The sequence below is a fragment of the Schistocerca cancellata genome, chromosome 5 (genome assembly GCF_023864275.1).
Source record: "Schistocerca cancellata isolate TAMUIC-IGC-003103 chromosome 5, iqSchCanc2.1, whole genome shotgun sequence".
Lineage (NCBI taxonomy): Eukaryota > Metazoa > Arthropoda > Insecta > Orthoptera > Acrididae > Schistocerca > Schistocerca cancellata.
The window spans coordinates 491,474,704-491,494,868 of record NC_064630.1 but is presented as its reverse complement, the minus strand read 5'-3'; the positions used below and the strand labels follow the sequence as shown (position 1 = coordinate 491,494,868).

Genomic DNA, 20,165 nt, shown 5'->3' with positions numbered 1-20,165 from the left:
TAGATTTAAGTGTCAGGAAATCGTTTCTGAAAGTATATGTATGGAGTGTAGCCATGTATGGAAGTGAAACATGGACGGTAAATAGTTTGGACAAGAAGAGAATAGAAGCTTTCGAAATGTGGTGCTACAGAAGAATGCTGAAGATTAGATGGGTAGATCACATAACTAATGAGAAAGTATTGAATAGGATTGGGGAGAAGAGAAGTTTGTGGCACAACTTGACCAGAAGAAGGGATCGGTTGGTAGGACATGTTCTGAGGCAACAAGGGATCACCAATTTAGTACTGGAGGGCAGCGTGGAGGGTAAAAATCGTAGGGGGAGACCAAGAGATGAATACACTAAGCAGATTCAGAAGGATGTAGGTTGCAGTAGGTACTGGGAGATGAAGAAGCTTGCACAGGATAGAGTAGCGTGGAGAGCTGCATCAAACCAGTCTCAGAACTGAAGACCACAACAACAACAGCTCCGGCACATCTGCCACAGATGACTGGTCAACTATCGCCACTGGAGACAAAGAACCTTATAAAAGGCATCCTGAGCCATGTGCCCTCAGCTAAAAGCCTCGTCTGTAAATCTCCCTGAAGGTAAATGAAAGTATGTTGATCTTGGAGGAAAACACTGGAGAAACAGATTTTTGTTGTAAGGCACTCGGAACACTGTGCGAGAAGAAACGTAGAGTGGGTAGTTGTATGTCACCTAACGTGCAGGATATATTTAACAAATAATTCGAATGGTGCTCTGAAAACACAAGATGGCCCGTGAAGTAGTCACACCCCATCCAGGTTTCATCAAAACTCTGAGAGAAGACAGGACAACACACACACACACACACACACACACACACACACACACACACAGAGAGAGAGAGAGAGAGAGAGAGAGAGAGAGAAATAGAGAGAGAGGGAGAGAAAGAGAGAAAGAGAGAGAGAGAGAGAGAGAGATCAATAGACAAAAGCTTGGTTGTACGAACAAGAATGATGGTGTGGTCAGAACAGGTCGTCAGAAAATAATCTATATAGCAAGTTGGCGTCATAGCTGTACCTAGTTTTTTGTTTACAGAGGTTTGTGGTTCAACAAATGCCGCGATCTAGCCTTAAAAAAAACTACGTTAACTGTTATAGGGATTTTTTCACATGCTATCGTCTTACAGAACGTAACTATTTCTTCGATTCTCTGGTAACTCGTTATTCTTGTGATTATATGTCCGAAAATAATTGATATCAAAAAGTTCTAGTCAGCATTGCAACTCATCCTCCGATAAACTTTGATTCATTTGGAAATAATTTGCGACCACACAAGAGGTTGATGTAAATTGCGAAATGAAACGATGATCGTTTTATTATTCTGTTTTCAAATCATTCAAAATGAGACTTTTATGTATTTTTAGCATTTTTGGATGGATAAATAAGTTCATCTGATTTTCGTTTTGGTGTAGTTGTATCCATTTCATTTTTATTTTATAAATATCTGTGCCCCGCGGTGTTACCCACGGTTAAACAGTTGGTTATAAAGAAATGTTAATTCCGGAACTCGCTATCCACGAATATGCGCCCTGACGAAAGTTATCACTGGGACGTTTTGAGGCGCGAGCCACTTGCGGCCCAGCAGACCTCCCGTCATCGGAAAAGAAAGACGATTTGAGAAACTGACAGAATACATATCGCTCACAAGTCACCCGTTCTCTTAAGGAGAAAATTTTTACACGGTCAAGTAGCGAATTACAAAATGTGCCAGGAAACGGAGTAAATAATTTCACGACTATTTGCGACATGTCGAGGACGGGAAAGATTATAATTACCTTGGTGTGTTTGGAGACCCAGATATCCACTGTAATACGTCTCTGTAAACAACGTTCCGATACTTCTGGTTCTCTGTTCTCGATATATGCGCGCAGCCAGCCTAGAACTGCCAGTGAGAAACATGGTGGGCCCACATGAATACCTGTCACTTCTAGTGTTTCTCCTTGACTCTTATTTATAGTGATCGAAAAGGCCATTTTCAAAGGGAACTGCAAGCGTTTGGACTGGAAAGGCAAGGTTGTTAGAATGATTGGAATTCGTGGTATGAATACTGCATCTCCTTTGGCTACGCCGGTGATGATGGGGATCTGCACGATTTGCCTTCTCAGCTCCGTGATGTGTAACCTGGTGCCATTGCACAATCTTGGTGCATCCAGCTACACATCAGTATGAAAAGCACACCACCTTCAGGTCCAAATTGTGGACGGAAACCCCGACAGCTCTGATTGTGTTTAGAAACTCTGCAGGGTATGGTTTAGCGTCGTCTTTTGTCGTCATTGTATCGACAGACATGTAGGTGGCCATCTCACCAGGTACTCGATCAATAATTCTTTTACTAATGTTTCTCACCGATTCATTCTTGGCCGTCAATAGTGCTCTTTTACATAACCACTTCTCGTTGCTCATGTTTTGCTGTAACCTCGGAAAAAGTTCATTAATTATCTTCCGAGCTTGCAATGTTGCAGAAGTGAGTACCAAATTTATTAACCTTTCCGCATCCATTGCCATGCGGCACTTGCCAATCTCGAGGACGTATTGAGCGAAGAGCGTAGACTCTTGGTCATTGTAGAGCTGGACTGCCATTTTAATTGTCAAACGTTTACCCGCATGGCGAAGACTTGAGGCACGCGATGATCTAGACTACCAGAGTGCCACGCTCGATGACCGGCAACATCTTTCGGAAATCGCCTTCGAGCAAGACAACGACTCCACCCATCAACACTCGGATACCGCGGATATAACATCGAGTACTCGTCCCCCACGATCAATTTGCATTGCTGCATCGTAGCGGCGCAATCAATGCGCTTGCTTACGTTGCAGATGACCGTTTCCTCACTCGCAAGGTTCAGAGGAAGCTTAAACGCCCAATGGACAGTTCTTTCTCCGCTGAGCAAGGTCGCTGCTATTCCAGAGTACGTAACGGCCAACGCGATATTCCTGTCCTATCACAATTGCGCCAGTAGCAAATTCAAAAGTAATGTCTTGCCGGTAGCCCCAGGTGTGTCCAAGGAATAAGAACCCCCTTTTCCGATATCTACGCGACTCAAAATTTTATTAAGAATGTGCCTTTACTCTGGTCAAAGCTGGAGTTCAATTTGCGCAACTTGAGCCCCCAAGGTTGCCGTATGGTAACTGAGCTCCTTGAACAAATCAGTGGGCAACTGCCCCGCTGGTTGTGGCGTGGGTATGCCGAAAAAAGACGGTCGTTTTCCCACCACTGAACAGCCTTTCTCCTCAGTAAGCGTTAGCGCTTCGTTGAAATATATGTCGTCGCTGGTCTGCACTGCCCTGTGGTACCAGTATGCGATATCTTTCGATAATGCGGTTTTATATTTTTTCCGAAGCGTCACGAATTCGAAAGTCCGCAGGTGCTCAACATGACAGCGGAGAGCCCTCTCAACTTGACCGATGACCAGAACAACACGGCGTCCTACATCGAAGCTTCCTTTTAAAAGTCCCATCGCCTCACATGTTTCCTTGAATGGGGCTTTTTCATGTCCATCTACTGTTTTGAGCGTCCGGAAAGTGATGGGGGCCCCGGAGACGGGTCAGTAGCAGTCGCACGCAATAACGCTCTAAGTGTGTTACACCCGCGGTGTAAATTCTGCCCAAGGCCATCTCATGCCTTCACACAGTGCCAGCCTTTGGCGGGGGTGTCCTACACACGACGCGTCCATTCTTTCCGTGACGCGTTCCATGTGGAAAATTATGCCACTTCTGCGTACACGAATTTCGAGCAAAATCGTCCATCTGGCATAGACGGAAAAATCCGGTGGCGGTGGCAGTGGGCGGAGTCATTACTCGATTGCGCAAGTTGGCCTCCGTGAAGTACATGTGCCCGCAATCGGGAAGGCGCACCGCAAGATGTGTCATCGTCGGGTGCCTCTCGTTAAGCGGCAAACCCTGTATCCGCCATGCCACTTCGTTGCTGCTCACATACCGATCCGCTGTAAATATCTGCACTTCATCTTTTAGGTCAATATTAGCGTAGCACTGCCGTTGAGCAATAAATATCGCCCAGCCACTGCCTTTGTTTATGTAGTTGCAAATATATTTAACTGTCTGAAACGAGTTGCAAAACTCCACATTAATGAGGCCGCTAAAATTTTTGGAAACGAGCTGTGAATACGGGACCACCCTGCAGTCGACCACTACGACGCCCTGTGCGGCGCCTCCCACTTTGTGACCATACGTTCCCGGTCATCAGGCACTCTGCTTCTGAACAACTTTTTGGATCTCTTTTAACAGTTCCCGATGCTACTTTTTGGTGCATTTCCCGTCCTTCCAGCACGAGGCTGTCGGATTCAGCACTCCACAAGGACGGTGGATTAGGATCTTAGTGGCCGTGTCATATAGCTATATATAACGAATCACTCGAATCTAATCAGAAAAGCCACGTCATTGTCCGAAAAGCAAGCTTTCCAAACGCTAAAAACAATAGAAATCACCAAAGAAACTACAAATCATTCAAACCCAAAGAGAAAAACTAAGGCAGTGTTCAAGAATCACGATGGTATCACAATCCAACAGACTTCCACAATCTAAGTTCTTAACACTAATTCTTCTGAACAATCGAGACCTAAGAAGCTAACGAAATCTACAAAAAAAATTATAAATCAATCAAATCCAAACGGAAAAGCCAAGTCATTGTCTCAGAATCCCGATGATACCACAATCCAATACAGTTACCAACATTACACGTGCTGCGAAATTTTTCATGTACGTAAGTTATGTTGCTATGGAGTTTAGTGATCACTTTATCCTACAGGAATATTTATTCTGTGCTAGGTTCATGTAAATACTCATTTGGTTTGTCAAAACAATTAAATACTAGTCCTACGCTAAACTTTATGCATTCATTTGATAATTAACTTTCATGGATAACCTTCTAGCCGCGTTATCCACCCCACGGAAGCACTTGACATGTTGACCGTCCCATGGGGACATCGACTTTTTCTGGAATAAACGTAGGTGATGTATTAATTCAGGATATAGGCTATCTCCGTGCCATAGTTTATCCAAATCTGTCCATCCCCTTGAGCGTGTAGAAGTAACACACATAATAACTCGTCGAAGAGGGAAAATAAGCAATTTCTTGTTCGGTGCAGCGGAAATTTTATGATATTTGTGCAAGAAACAACGTGATCTGTCCTCATGTGTGCGCCTGTTACCAGCCGATATGCGCATATATCATAATCAAATCCAGCCTGACTAAAAGCCTACCACGTTCTACATGTAAAGGCACGACGTCTCTCTGTCGTACAGAATTTAAATGACACTGTCGTATGTCTTCAAACCTCTCAGAAGATACACAATAAACGTGACGCTCCGGGCTAAAATGCAACGGGCTTTTGTGCGTTGTATTCATTACATTGAATCATATTATGTAGAACATATTAAAACAAAGGAATACGATATAGTTCAAAAGTCAAAGAGTAAATAGCTTTTCTAAGAGTCATTATTGTTCCTCGTTTCACGTTACAGTCTTCAATAAATATCTTGTACTACACGCTTTTAAAAGTAGCTTATGTGTGAAACCAAGGTATAAGCCAATTCCATTCCAGATTTCTTCCAAATCCGTCCAACTGTTTCAGCGTGAAGGAGTAACAAACATACTGGCACACGAAGTTTAGCATTAGTAATACACAATAGTGGAATCAGTACAAAGGCATGGATAATTGCAGAAAAATTAACATTGTCGGTTGGAATAATTGTGCACAATGAATACGCAATACTGTGAAATCCAGTATACCGACAAATGCAATCGAATGGTACCGCATTTGATGTCAGCAGTACAGTATATAACAAGACATCAACAATTCAGGTGGCATAGTGTGGGGGACAGTATAAAGACAGGCGACTCTGCGTGGCGTTAGTGTGCGTCTTTACTGCAGATATGAAACAGGCACCGTTAGTGATACTGATATAAACCACGATTGTGACAATTCCACGCGAAAAACAATTATCATGTGATCAAAAAGCAAAAATCGGTACGTACACGGAAATGGGACTCTCTCTCTAAGATGAGCTGTTCAAGTAGAGTGATTGATAATTTCGTTAGACTGGGAGCACGATGTGAACAGAGAGGAAAATATGGACAAAGTATAAAATTATCTAAGGCATACAAAGGGTTACTTTCACGCAAATTAAGGCCCCACAAACCGTTATTCTTCTCATCTTGTTGCAGATATACAGTTGCCAGTAACTACTAGACGTGTACTACAAAATTTTCCACATGACAAACATCTTGTATTTAAGATAAGACTGCAGAAACTTGTGTTAACACCCCAACATAAATAGGCTACATTGGAGTTTGCTGAAAAACATGTCATGGACTTCACAATAGAATGAAGTGATCTTCTGTGATGAGAAGACGTTTAATTGAAATGGATAGAATGGATTTCAGTATTATTGGCATGATCTGAGAACAGAGCAGCAGGTAAGAATGAGGAGAAACTTTGGTGGCGGAAGTGCCATCATTCGGGTAACCTTCTGGTGTGCTAAAGGTAAATCACGCATTGCCTTGATGAACACTAGAGTGATCTCTATGTACGCTGAGAATTGATTAGAATATATGAAGACCTAGGAGACGAAAGTCTAATGTTTCAACAAGGTAATGCATCTATCTATGTTTCTGTTAGAACTAAATAGCGGTTTGGTTAAAAAGATATTGATGCCATGCCCTGGTTTGCATCAATATCTGGATCTGAACACCGCGAGAAACCTTTGTAGAATATTTGTAAGGCGTGTTTATCGTAATGGAAGACAATTTGAGGCCCCATGCGAGCTAAAAAGACCGATATGAGAAGAGTAGACGACAATTCCACTGCAAGAACTACAAACCCTAACAAAACCAATGCCGAAGAGAATTTTAGAGGTAATTAGGAAGAACGGAGGTTGGACGAAGTACTAACAATGTAATAACAGGAGAGGACCTATCTTTATATCAATTTCCACCCAGAAAATGCAAACACCTCCTTTTGTTACTCGTGATATGAAAGAAACTTTGTAATTCCGTCACGATTGTTTATGTCTTACATGTATCTACTATTTTTATAGTAAATACGGTACACGTATGTTTCAGACATTTTACTCTTATTTTCGTGGAATCCCGCCTCTGTATTGATTTCCACTACTGTACATGCAGTTTAAACTGTGGTTAGACACCATGGTTCTATCTCGCCACTTGAATCACAGTTACACATACCAACTGCGCTAACTGTTTCAGGTTCCGGATGATGGCGACGTGGACGACATTATCAGGGTGATGAGGGACGTCATTGTGGTGATTCACGACGGCGGCTTCACAACGGGCAGCGGCAGCTTGTCCAGGTTCTCTCCAGAACATCTCATGGACCACAACGTCGTTCTCGTCACCTTCAACTATCGGCTCGGCCCGCTGGGTGAGACTCATTTCTCAATGTATGTCAACAACGGTTATGCATTAGGGAGTTTTCTTTTACCACAGACGAAATTAAGTTCGGCGGCACTGAAGTGGGTGCTTTAGATGTGGCTGTCAGCGTATCGCTAGCAGACCCGCGGACAGCGCTGAAAGACATTATCTACATGTCAGCTCCCCTCATTATTCTAAGTAATGAGGTATTTGAAACATAAACTCGAATTTATACACGTGTAGATCAAGGAGATGCGTTTATGTTCTGCGTATTTACATTCCTAATTCATCAGGGCTTATTTCGTCCGTTTTCTAAATTACCTCAACAAATAATGTTTTCCTCTTTCCACCATTCATGCTGATTATTTTTTTATTTTATTGATTTCAGGCAAAATCCATTTCACCAGATACAATAACCTGGCATAATGATACAAACAGAATATTTATCGGACTTTATTACAAAGTGTGAAACATTACTGCACGAGATGATTAGTCTACAAAGTACGTTAGTCTGGCTACACCATCATAATAAAAGTCACATTTTTTTACATAAAATTCAATTAGTATGTACGTAATGAAACATAAGGTCCTTATAATTTAAAGTTCTCTTTTACAAAGACGTATGAAATGGTAAATACATGACAATGCACCTATCCATGGAACTAAGAGCTACTTTAAGAGAAAAACAATCCTTGTTTTTTTTAAATATTGTACGTTGTAGTACAGTCTAATTGTTCTTGGATAATTGTATTTGTCGTATTCTATTAGTACATGTGCAGTACCTCCTAGATGAGGTATGAATCACAGCCTGAAGAGAGAATTAATTTTAACAAATGTTTTTTTTATTGTTATTCATGTGGTCCGCTCTTACTCTGTTAATAATAACTGTTTCTTTTCCCGTCTGCGTTGAGCTGAGAAACCAAGTGTGGCGTGGAACCTGTTGCAGAATCACCCAGTGTGCTGTGTGTCTTTGACGCTTCAGATTTAAGAGGAAATTACAACTTACAAGCTATAGACAGGTAGACTCAAGTGATTAGGATGGGAGTAGAAACAGAGAATAATGTGAAATTTTCTTTGTCCGAAATTATATTGAGGCTGTTAACCAGACTACCGACTCGTGGAAATAACGTTTTAAACCTGCTGGTGACAGAGACCTGAACTTTTCGACTCAGTTTGCTTTCAAAAGGGAATCCGTGACCATATGGTCATTACAGCATCACTGAATAGGGCTGTAAATAGGAATACAAAGAAAGGCAGGAAGATCTTTTTACTTAGCAAGAGCGACAGGAAACAAATTTCGGTTTCCCTGAGTGGTCAATACGAAAATATCATCTACAGCACTAATAACATTGGGAATCAATGGACAAAGTTGAAGAGCATTGTACAACATGTTTTTGACAAGTATGTGCCAATCAAAGTTGTCAGAGGTCGGAAAGACCCGCTGTGGTTCGACGTCCGTGGCAGAAAGCAGCTACGAAAGCAAAAGAGAGCTTCGCTGCGAATTCAAACGTAGCCACAACCTCACAGGCAGATAAAAACCAAACGAAGCCAAAATTAGGGCAATGGGAGCCGTGCGTGAAGCGTTCAACAAATTCGAAAGTAAAATTCTGTCTACCGATTTGACAGGAAACGATGAGAAGTTTTAGTTTTATGTTAAATCAGTAAACGAATCAAAGCCATCTGTCCAGACACTCTTTAACTATAATGGGACGGAAACTGAGGACGGCGCAAAAAAGGCAGAAATATTAAACGTCTTTTTCCAAATGTGTCTCACAGAGGAAGATCGCACTGTAGTGCCTACCTTAAATAGTCTCACGAACGACTGGCTGATATCGAAATTAGTGACCATGGGATAGTGAAGCAGCTGAAATCACTCAGGAGAGGGAAGGCCACTGAACATGACGGAATGCCAATACGATTCTACATAGAGTATGCAAAAGAACTTACCCTTCTTCTAACAGCAGTGTACCGTATGTCGTTGGAGGGGCGAAGTATTCCAGACGACTGGAAAAAAGCACAGATTATTCACGTTTTCAAGAAGGGTCGCCGAACACACACACATAGCTATAGGCGTGACGTCGGTCAGTTATAAAATTTCGAAACATGTTTTATATTCGCGAACTGATATTTCTGGAGACCAATAATCTCCTCTGCATGAATTAATAAGGGTTGCGAAAACAACGATCGTGTGAAACCCAGCTGGCTCTGTTTATCCACGAGACCCAGAAAGAAAGGTGTCCAGGCAGATAGCGTGTTCCTTGACTTCCGGAAGGCATTCGATACAGTTCCGCACTACTATCTAAGGAAGAAAATTCCAGATTACGAAATATTCTACCAACTTTGTGAGTTGATAGAAGAGTTTCTAGCAAATAGAACACAGCATGTCATTGTGAAAAATGGCTCTGAGCATATGGGACTTAACTTCTAAGGTCATCAGTCCCCTAGAACTTAGAACTACTTAAGCCCAACTAACCTAAAGACATCATACACATCCATGCCTGAGGCTGAACTCGAACCTACGACCGTAGCGTGTCACTGTGAACGGATACAAAACTTCAGACACAAAAATACCTTCGGGAGTGTCCCAGGGAGTGTTATTGGTCTTTTCACAATATGTATAAATGAGCTAGTAGATAATGTCTAAAGTTCTGTGAGACTTATCGCAGATGGTACTGTTGTAGACAGAGAAGTTACGACGCTAGAAAACTGTAGCAAGGCCTGCAGAGGGTCTTCACTTGGTGCAAAAATGTAACGTATTGCGAATACATAAAGACCATTTATTGTATGATTACACAATTGCAGAACAATCACTGGAAGCGACTAGTTCCATAAATTATCCAAGAGTATGCATACGGAGTGATTTGAAGTGGAATGATCACATAAAATTAGCTGCAGATGGGAGACTGAGATTTATTGGAAGAATCCACAGGAAATGTAGTCCATCAACAAAGGACTTCGCTTACAAAACACTCGTTCGACCAATACTTAAATATTGCTCGTCAGTACGGGCTGCTTGCTAGACAGGACTGATAGACGAAACAGAGAAAATCCAAAGAAGAGCAGCGCGTTTCGTTACAAAAAATGGTTCAAATGGCTCTGAGCACTATGGGACTCAACATCTGAGGTCATCAGTCCCCTAGAACTTAGAACTACTTAAACCTAACTAACCTTAGGACATCACACACATGCATGCCCGAGGCCGGATTGGAACCTGCGACCGTAGCGGTCGCGCGGTTCCAGACTGAAGCGCCTAGAACCGCTCGGCCACACGAGCCAGCGTTTCGTTACAGTTTTGTTTAGTGAGGACGAAAGCTTCACAGAGATTATCAACCACCTCCAGTGGGAGAGGCTGCAAGAGAGGCGCTCTGCATCAAGGTGGTGATTATTATTCAAGTTCCGAGAACGTGAGTTCCTAGAGGAGTCCTACGAATATCTCGCGAAAAGACCATGAAGATAAAATTAGAGAGATTCGAGCCCATACGGAGGCTTACCGGCAATCGTTCTTCCTGCGAACTATTCGTGAATTGAACAGGAAAGGGGAAAGTGACAGCGATACGCAAAGTACCCTCCGCTACAAACCGCAAGCTGCATAGAGTAACTAACTGTAGTTTTTGTACTGTATATAGACACAACTCGTTATGATGCGGCTGGTGCATATATTTATATGAAATAGAGAATGGGGAAAGAAAGTGGTGTGCAGGAATTCTTTACTTCCAACCGCACAGGACATTGTGGTCGTGCAGTGGCGGAAGTTGAAAATTTATGCCAGACCGGGACTCGAACAAGGATTTACCGTTTCTCATGAGCAGTTGCCTCAACCATTTCGACCATCTGGACATAGTCCTGACCGACTCAAATTTTCAACTTATCATTCGCTCTAGTGCAACATCCCTCGTCCTTTTCTCCCCTCCTCGTAGAATACTGATTCCCGTACGAGTTCAAACGATATTAGTGCATCCGCACTGGAACAAACATCAGGGGGCCGTCACACTCTTGAAAAATAAGCTGGAAATTTGAGTGGGTCAGGGATCGTGTCCGGATGGCAGAAGCGGTTAAGACAACCGCTCATGAGAAGCGTTAAGTCCGGGTTCGTGTCCCGATCCGGCACAAATTTTCAACTTTCGCCACTGCATTACCACAATGCCCTGTGCGGCTGGAATACGCGAATTCCCACCCATCTCTTCCCTTTCTTTCCCTATTCTCAGTTTCATGTAAGTGCAGTTGTAGTACGGAGGTACTCGCTTATACTTCCTCTAGCGAAGTGGACTTGGCGCGATGCTTTTGCTGCATCAACTGTTGCGCGTTGCTGCCGTTACCTGCGTTAGACTGCTGTTGCCCGCCGTGTCGTGTCATGCTTCTGCTTGCTGCCCTACTGCTGTTGTAGCTCTTGCTGGGGCTGCATGGTTTGATGAAGTTCTCTACGATGGTGTGGCTGCAGTTCCCGAGTCGTGGACTGCTGCTGCTACTGTTGTTGCCATTGCCGATAGTTTTGGATCCGTTTTGCTACACCTGATGGAGTTGTTGCATTTTTTGCGATTGGGTCTGCATCTGGTGTAATGGAAATGAATGTTGGGCTGCATGATAATGATCAGGGTAACACAAAGCTGCTAAGACATGTTCGATGAAAGATATGTCAGACGACTGCCTGAGAAGAAGAATTCCTGTAGCGGAAATTGCATTGCTCATGTCGTGGCTGCACTCGAGTTAAATGCAGCACGCGTTAAACCGGATCACACACGTCGCAGGTGATCCAATGACTAGTTAACACTGTAGAGGAAGCTATATGGACTGCAGAAGATGGCAGTGGTCCCAGACGTGGTAACATTGCGAGGTCCAGTACCCACTGTTAATATCAGTTTTTTTAAAAAAAATTAAATTTGTGGTAAGGTCTTATGGGACCAAACTGCTAAGGTCACCGGCCCCTAAGCTTAGGCACTACTTAATCTAACTTCAACTAACTTACGCTAAGGACAACACACACACACACCCATGTCCGAGGGAGGACACGAACCTCCAACGGGGGTAGACGTACGAACCGTGGCAAGGCGCTTCAGACCGCAGGCTACCCCGCGCGACCCTTGCGTTCTGTGTTCGATCCCATCCACTGCTTAAATTTCCAACAAAAACCATCAGCAACGGCGGTGGAAGACTTCCAGTGTAAGGAGTGACCCTCGTTCTGCCAACGGTCTTTTGATAGAGGGCCGAAGAGCGTGCAGAGATTCAGGAAACTACTGCTAAAAGGCGGAAGAATCAGCAGTGATCAGCGACATGATGATGCAGAAGGCAATGGAAACCACGGCATTAAAGACATATAATGTGATGTGGCTTGTAACTGGAGTAGTATCATGACGATTTCTACGCTGGCAAAAGATTCCGGATTACTCTCCCATTCAGATATACGGGGGGAGGGGGGTGGGGTGGAGATGACAAGGAGAAAAATTAGAAAGCTAAGGAAAGGGTAACCATCTACGAGTCGGAGAAGTCTGAACGTGATAGGGAGGCTAAAAAATCTGAAAGGAGAAATGCTAGGCCGGCCGATGTGGCCGTGCGGTTCTAGGCGCTTCAGTCTGGAACCGCGTGACCGCTACGGTCGCAGGTTCGAATCCTGCCTCGGGCATGGATGTGTGTGATGTCCTTCGGTTAGTTAGGTTAAAGTAGTTCTAAGTTCTAGGGGACTGATGACCATAGATGTTAAGTCCTTTAGTGCTCAGAGCCATTTGAACCATTTTTTTTTTTTAGAAATGCAAAGGCTCAGTCTAGACATAGTGAGGGACAGTGAAGAGAAGGGTAATATCAACAGCGGCAGAAAATAGTATGAGGGGTGTAGGATTGTGAAAGTTACTTCATTATGAGAGTTACTGTGAATAGTGCTCATCAGTATCATTGGCAAACCAACGCCAAAAACAATAGTTCAAGTCTTCATGCCGATGTCACAAGCAGAAGATGCAGAGCGGGAGAAAGTATACGAGGACAGTGAACGGGTAATTCAGTATGTAAAGAGCGATAGTAATCTAATAGTCATGAGGGTCTGGAGCGCGGTAGTGGGGAAGGAACAGAAGGGAGGGTTAGCGACAAATATGGGTTTGGCAGCAGGAATGAGATAGGAGATTGAGTAACTGAGTGCTGCAACAAAATTTCAGATGGTTACCGCGAATACGTTGTTCAAAAATTAGAAGAGGAAGGTTTATAGTTGGAAAAGGCCCGGAAACAAGGGAAGAAGTGGTTCAAATGGCTCTCAGCACTATGGGACTTAACATCTAAGGTCATCAGTCCCCTAGAACTTAGAACTACGTAAAGCAAACTAACCTAAGGACATCACACACATCCATGCCCGAGGCAGGATTCGAACCTGCGACTGTAGCGGTCGCACGGTTTCAGACTATAGCACCTAGAACCGCACGGCCACACCGGCTGGCAAACAAGGGAACATTTCAGCCGGGATTCATCATACGATGTTGCAGTGCCTGTATTATTCCGAATTATGATGCAGTGTCCCTTTGGACATGTGTGCTTGTCGAAAATAACAGGCACTGTGACGACTACAGCCGTTATGAAATTCATTAAATGTATTCGCAATTGCGAGTATGTTCAGCCATCAGCTGTAGAAAGGAATGACGACAATGAAAACTTGGGCCGGACTGCAACTCGAAACCGAATTTCCCGCTTATTGCGAGCGGTCGCCTTATCATTAGTCTATGCCAGCACGACTCACGGCTAGCCCCAATCTTCCACGTGTCGTCAACCATGTGTCTACAACCTGTACTCGTACATGTATTGTGTATATTTCCTCACAGGGCGTATCGGCGGATAAATACGATATATCAGTTCCTGCGTTATTCCGAATTACGATGCAATATTCTTCTGGATATGCATGCATGGGGATGTAGTACTAGGCCCAGTGTTAAACAGAGCTTTGGAATATCAGCTCTCTAATAAGGCACAAGGGATTAACAAAAGCCCTTCAGCATATCTAAAATAATTGGGGGAAGTGGAACCAAACTATTCAAGTTGGTGTATATCTATAGAAGATTAGAGACATACTCTCAGACTTTCGGAAAAATATCATTCACAAAATCCCGAAGTTGACAATGGCAGACAAGTGCGTGGACTATAGCACAATCAGTTTAACAGCTCAAGCACCAAGCTGCCGACAATAATAATATGCAAAAAATCGAAAAGAAAATTTACGAACTGTTTGGGCTTAGGAAAGGAAGAGATACGAAAGAAACAGTCTCGACGCTACCTTGATGATGAATGCAGAACTTTACGTTCATGGAATTTGTCAGCCTAGAAAAAGAGCTGGTGCAAGAAGTTGGAAAGTCAGAAAAATAGGGAGAACCTACGGGGAAATTTGGGTAATACACAATATGTGTAGGGACGAAGAGGAAACAATTAGAATGGGAGACCAAGAACGAAGTGCTCCCATTGAAAATTGTGTAGGACAGGCACGAAGTCTTTTGCCCTTAATGCATCCTTTCGCCCCTACTGTTCAACTTATATATCGAAAAAGTACTACGGAAAATTTGCAAATTTGTGGTAAGTTCTATGGGACCAAACTGCTGAGGTGATCGGTCCCTAGGCTTACACACTACTTAATCAAACTTAAACTAACTTAACGCTAAGGACACCACACACGTCCATGCCCAAGGGAGGACTCGAACCTCCGACGGGGGGAGCCGCGCGAACCGTAGAAAGGCGCCCAATACTGCACGGCTACCCCGCGTGGCAAGTACTATGGAAGTAAACGAAAGTTGAAGAGTGGGGTTAAAATTAAATGAGAAAGCATATTAATGATAAGATTCGCTGATGGAACTGCTATCTCTAATGAAAGTGAGGATTTTTTTTTCTTTATTGTGATTTCATTCCCCTGCCCCATATGGGCAGGGGAGGGCAGTCAGCGGCACAATCCGCTGCTCTTCAGCCGAGAGACACGACTACTAAAACAAGAATAAAATGATACATACATAAGGAGATAAAAAAGGGGAACATAAAACAGAGGAAGGGGAGAAAATGGAGGTAAAAAGACATGGACATGTAGACGTTCATGGGGGACAGTTAAAAAAGTCACCAGAAAGTTAAAAAACACAGTTGGCGATTCTTGAAACGCAGAGAAGACACTGAATGCGCGTGCACAGGTTAAAAGTGGGCCACAGTATTAAAAACACTCCGAAACAACACACTTAAAATCCACTTGGAGCACACACGACGAAGAGTAAAACTACCAGGTAGGACCTTCCGAGGGAAAGGTCAGAGAGGATGGAAAAGGAGGGGAGAGCATGGGGTAGCTGAGGAAGCGGCGGGAGGAAGAGAGGAGGGGCAACCGTGGGCTCACGAAGAGGCAGGAGACACGTGGGGCGGGAGAGGAAAAGGGAAGACAGGGAAGGAGGGAGCACAGAGACACTGAAAGGAGGCACAAGAGATGGAGGGGGAGTAGGAGGGGAAAGCGGCTCAGAAGGAGGGAGGGGGAGGAGAGGGAGCCCTGAGGAGGAGGCAGGAAGATGGGGTTAGAGTTGGTAGGAAGGGTAGATGTCAGGGCGAAGCTCATCATCCGGGAGGGGTAGATGGTGGAAGTTGTGTTGGGAAAGGAGATGGAGGGTGTGGAGATGGGGAGAGGGAGGGACACAACAGTAAAGGCGCGGCAACTGGTTGGGAGTGGAGAGGAAGGGAGACACCAGGGGGTGAGGGGGATCAAGGCGGCGGACAATATATAGTGTGCGGATGTCTTCAAGGAAAAGGAGAAGTTGGGGGAAGGGGATGAGTTTGTAGAGGATGTGCGTGGGGGACGGAAGGCGGATGCGGAAGGCGAGGCGGAGTGCATGGGGTTCGAGGATTTGGAGGGCTTTATAGAACCGGGAAGGGAAAGTGAGGAAGAATTGCAAGCCCTCTTAAATGGAGTGAGCACACACCATGGATTGAGAGTAAACCGAAGAAAGACGAAAGGAATGTGGAGCAGAAGAAATGGGAACAATGATAAACTTAATGTCAAATTTGGTGACCACGATGTAAACTAAATTACGAAATTCTGCTACCTTGGAAGCAAGAGACAAGTGACAGACGAAGTAAGGAGGGCAGAAAGAGTAGACTAGCACTTGGAGCCCACCCGGTTGGCCGTGCGGCCTAACGCACGGCTTTCCGGGCGGGAAGGAGCGCCTGGTCCCCGGCACGAGTCCGCCCGGCAGATTTGTGCCGAGGTCCGGTGAACCGGCCAGTCTGTGGATGGTTTTCCATCTGCCTCGGCGAATGCGGGCTGGTTTCCCTTATGCCGCCTCAGTTACACTATGTCGGCGATTGCTGCGCAAACAAGTTCTCCACATATGCGGACACCACCATTACTCTACCACGCAAACGTAGGGGTTACACTCGTCTGGTGTGAGACGTTCCCTGGGGGGCCGAACCGCACAATAACCCTAGGTTCGGTGTGGGGCGGCGGAGGGGTGAAGTGGACTGCGGTAGTCGTCGTGGGGTTGTGGACCACTGCGGCTGCGGCGAGGTCGGAGCCTCTCCGTCGTTTCTAGGTCCCGTTAACATGCAATACAATACAGACTAGCGCCAGCGAAGTGTGCGTTCCTGGCTGGTTTTTAATTTGAAGAAGAAATTTCTTAGAATGTACGTTTGGAACACAGCATTGATGGTAGTGAGTCGTAGACTGTAGGAAGGGAATGGAAGCGTTTGAGATGTGGTGAAAGGGAAGGTGTTGAGAATTAGGTGGAGTGATAAAGAATGAAGAGATTCTCTGCAGAATCGGCGAAAAAAAGAAACGCGTGGAAAACACTAACAAGAAGAAGGGAGAGGATGGTAGGAAATGGATTAAGACATCGGGGTCTACCTTTCGCGGTATTAGAGCTGTAGAGAAGGTAAGAACTGGAGGGGAAGACGGAGCTTGGAGTACATCCAACAAATAACTGAGGCCATAGGGTGCAACTGCCTCTCTGAGATGAAGAGGTTGGCACAGGAGAAAAATTTATTGAGGGCTGCATCGATCCTGTCAGAAGACTAAAAGAAAAATTGGATCAAAACACTTAGTCTCCAGTTCGTTTCGATCTGCAGTTTGCTTCGATCACTCACTTCATTTCCAGTTTGTTAATCGTCTGCTTAAGACTGGAATTCTCTGTCGGTAATTTTGCTGCTTAACTTCGTGCCATTCCGTTTCCGCCACAGGTTTCTCGCCTTTCGCTCAGGCTGCAGCGGTGAGTTTTCCGTGGACTGTTTGCAGGCTTCCTGGCGGCTGGGGATATGTCGCTGCCTGGCAACGTGGGCCTCAAGGACCAGTCGATGGCGCTGCGCTGGGTGCTGCGTAACGGCCCCATGTTCGGCGGCAACCCGCACAGCGTGACGCTGCTCGGCGTGGAGGCGGGCGCCGCCAGCGCGCACTACCACATGTTCACACACCTCTCCTTCCGTGAGTATGGATATCCTGACAGATGCCATTTGTTTGGCTCTTAGCACTATGGGACTTAACATCTATGGTCATCAGTCCCCTAGAACTTAGAACTACTTAAACCTAACTAACCTAAGGACAGCACACAACACCCAGCCATCACGAGGCAGAGAAAATCCCTGACCCCGCCGGGAATCGAACCCGGGAACCCGGGTGTGGGAAGCGAGAACGCTACCGCACGACCACGAGATGCGGGCATGCCATTTGTTTGTTTATTAGAATTCACACTCTTCTCGTGCTGAAATATCAACGCTATAGCACACGTATTTTACTTCTCGGATCACAAAAGATTACCTATTGGTATTTTTTTGTGACCTCGCAAAACCTTTGATCGTTTCTCTCTTCTAGAAAACTTACGTTTTATGAAATTCTAGTGTTACATACAGCGAGCTTGAATTGTATTTAACAAAAGTGAAGCAAAAAGTGGTGCTGAATAATTAGACAGTTGAACTGTCGAAGTTATAGCAAAGGTCGAGTACTCACAGTTGGAGTTCCGCGTGGATCAATTTTCTGTCCAATCGTACTCCTTCTATACGTGAATAACCGTTATTTAACATACCTGAAGTGCCGTTGCAAGTGTTGTTATTAATCTGTTAGAGAGAGACAGCAACAGAAAGAAATGTAAATAACGCGTTTAGGTGAATCGATGGGTGGTTCTCTGCAAATGGATTTTCCGTTACATTCGATAAAACACAGTATATTCACTTCTGCATAACAAATAGAAGGTCAGAAACAAATGTAGAACATTAGCGTATAGTGTAGAATGCTCCGGATTGTCGGACGAAAAATTTTTTTGTAGTTGTCAGTTGTTCGATTGTTTTGGCACTGCCATCAATCCTTCCCTATCTTATTCTAAGCTTTCAATGTCGCTCTAAGTGCTACATCCAAAATTCTCTAAATATTTTACACATTCTAGTGGTTGTCTGCTCCTAACGTTTTTCCCATTCCAGTGTCCAATTAGCTGTTGCTGGCTGGCACAGCAGTGGTGTCACTAAACTGCTCCTTCTTCTAGTGACGAGTTTCCTTCGTAGACATATTTGTTCAACTGTACCTTTTAGCACTTAGTTATTTCATACTTTCTCTAGTATATTTACACACTTTAAATGCTTCCAGCTTTTTCTCCTCTGGATTTTCGATAGTCCATTTTGTTAAAAATTTGAAATGGGAGAAACATGTTAGTGGGCTTCTCAAATTTAACAACTTTTGCTCTTTGCTTAATTGCTGGTTTTGAAAACAAATAAATATCTTAATACATTCTGCGTATCTGTACTCATTAATGCTTTATTACGAAAATTTATGGGATAACAATAAAGTTCTCAATGGTTTAGAAAGGAGTTCAGTATTCAACCACGAAAATATTTCATCATAACATATCTGACAGGCTTAAGACAAATTTTAAAAGTAATCTGAGATCATGTCTTCTGAAGAACTTATCCTATTCTGTAGACGAAAATTTAATTAAACGCTGATAGCATGAGTAGTACATGTTGCAAATAAGTTTCCTTTGTTGTTAAATTTTTGTTTTACTTGTAATGTAAGTACACTTTAGGGACAAATACAAATAAATTGATTTTTGTTACGTTTAAGCCTCTGTGGTATTTAGTAATGTGCAAATGACCAACGTGTAATTACACATACAAAGAAATCGTGCATAAACAACCTGTCACCGAAGTAGTTTCACATAATAATAGATTGTGCATGTATGGAAATTTTAATTATCTAACTAACTAACTTACTAGCATACGTGATACTCTAAACAGATTATTGTGTTACTCTTTGTCTGACCTACATGGAATGGACAAAATAATATATGATCTTCTACGTGAAAAGGGACGCCTGATAGCGATTGGTTACAAAGATAGATGTGCATTAAATGGTGATTTGTTTTCTTTTTTTGTATCAGGGGTAGTATAGTGCAAGAAACGTCAATGTTCTTGGCGGCAGAAGCAAAACTACTTAATATTAGTTGTGCATGGAGTCGTCAAGTGTTATATTGGCTGTCAACGCTTCTGTTATACAGGCAGGAAACTACGTTCATCTTATGAACACAATGCACAAGATGATTAAACTTTCTGTGGATACCAGGCCATTAAGCCGCATTACAGAACGAGTGTGGGGTTTCTGTGCAGAGGACGCTAGACCAACTGATACCTGCCTAATCCTGATTTCACTACATCCGACCACGGCCACAGATTTAAAGTGAAGGCTTACAACGCGCGGAAAGGAGAGTGGGAAAACAGACAATAGCAAAGATGCCGCCTTTACTATCATGAGCATCCTTCCCCTGGAAGATCGATGTTTACGGCTTGGATA

General features: G+C 43.9%; 1 protein-coding gene across 1 annotated transcript in view; it reads left to right on the top strand.

The window, feature by feature from the left end:
* The window catches only part of LOC126188620 (venom carboxylesterase-6-like), a 134,246-nt gene that overhangs the window by 28,670 nt on the left and 85,411 nt on the right, over positions 1-20,165 (top strand). Inside the window, exons 3-4 of the mRNA XM_049930222.1 lie at positions 7,250-7,424; positions 17,628-17,813. Of these exons, the coding sequence (XP_049786179.1) occupies positions 7,250-7,424; positions 17,628-17,813 (361 nt within the window). The remainder of the gene's footprint in view (positions 1-7,249; positions 7,425-17,627; positions 17,814-20,165) is intronic.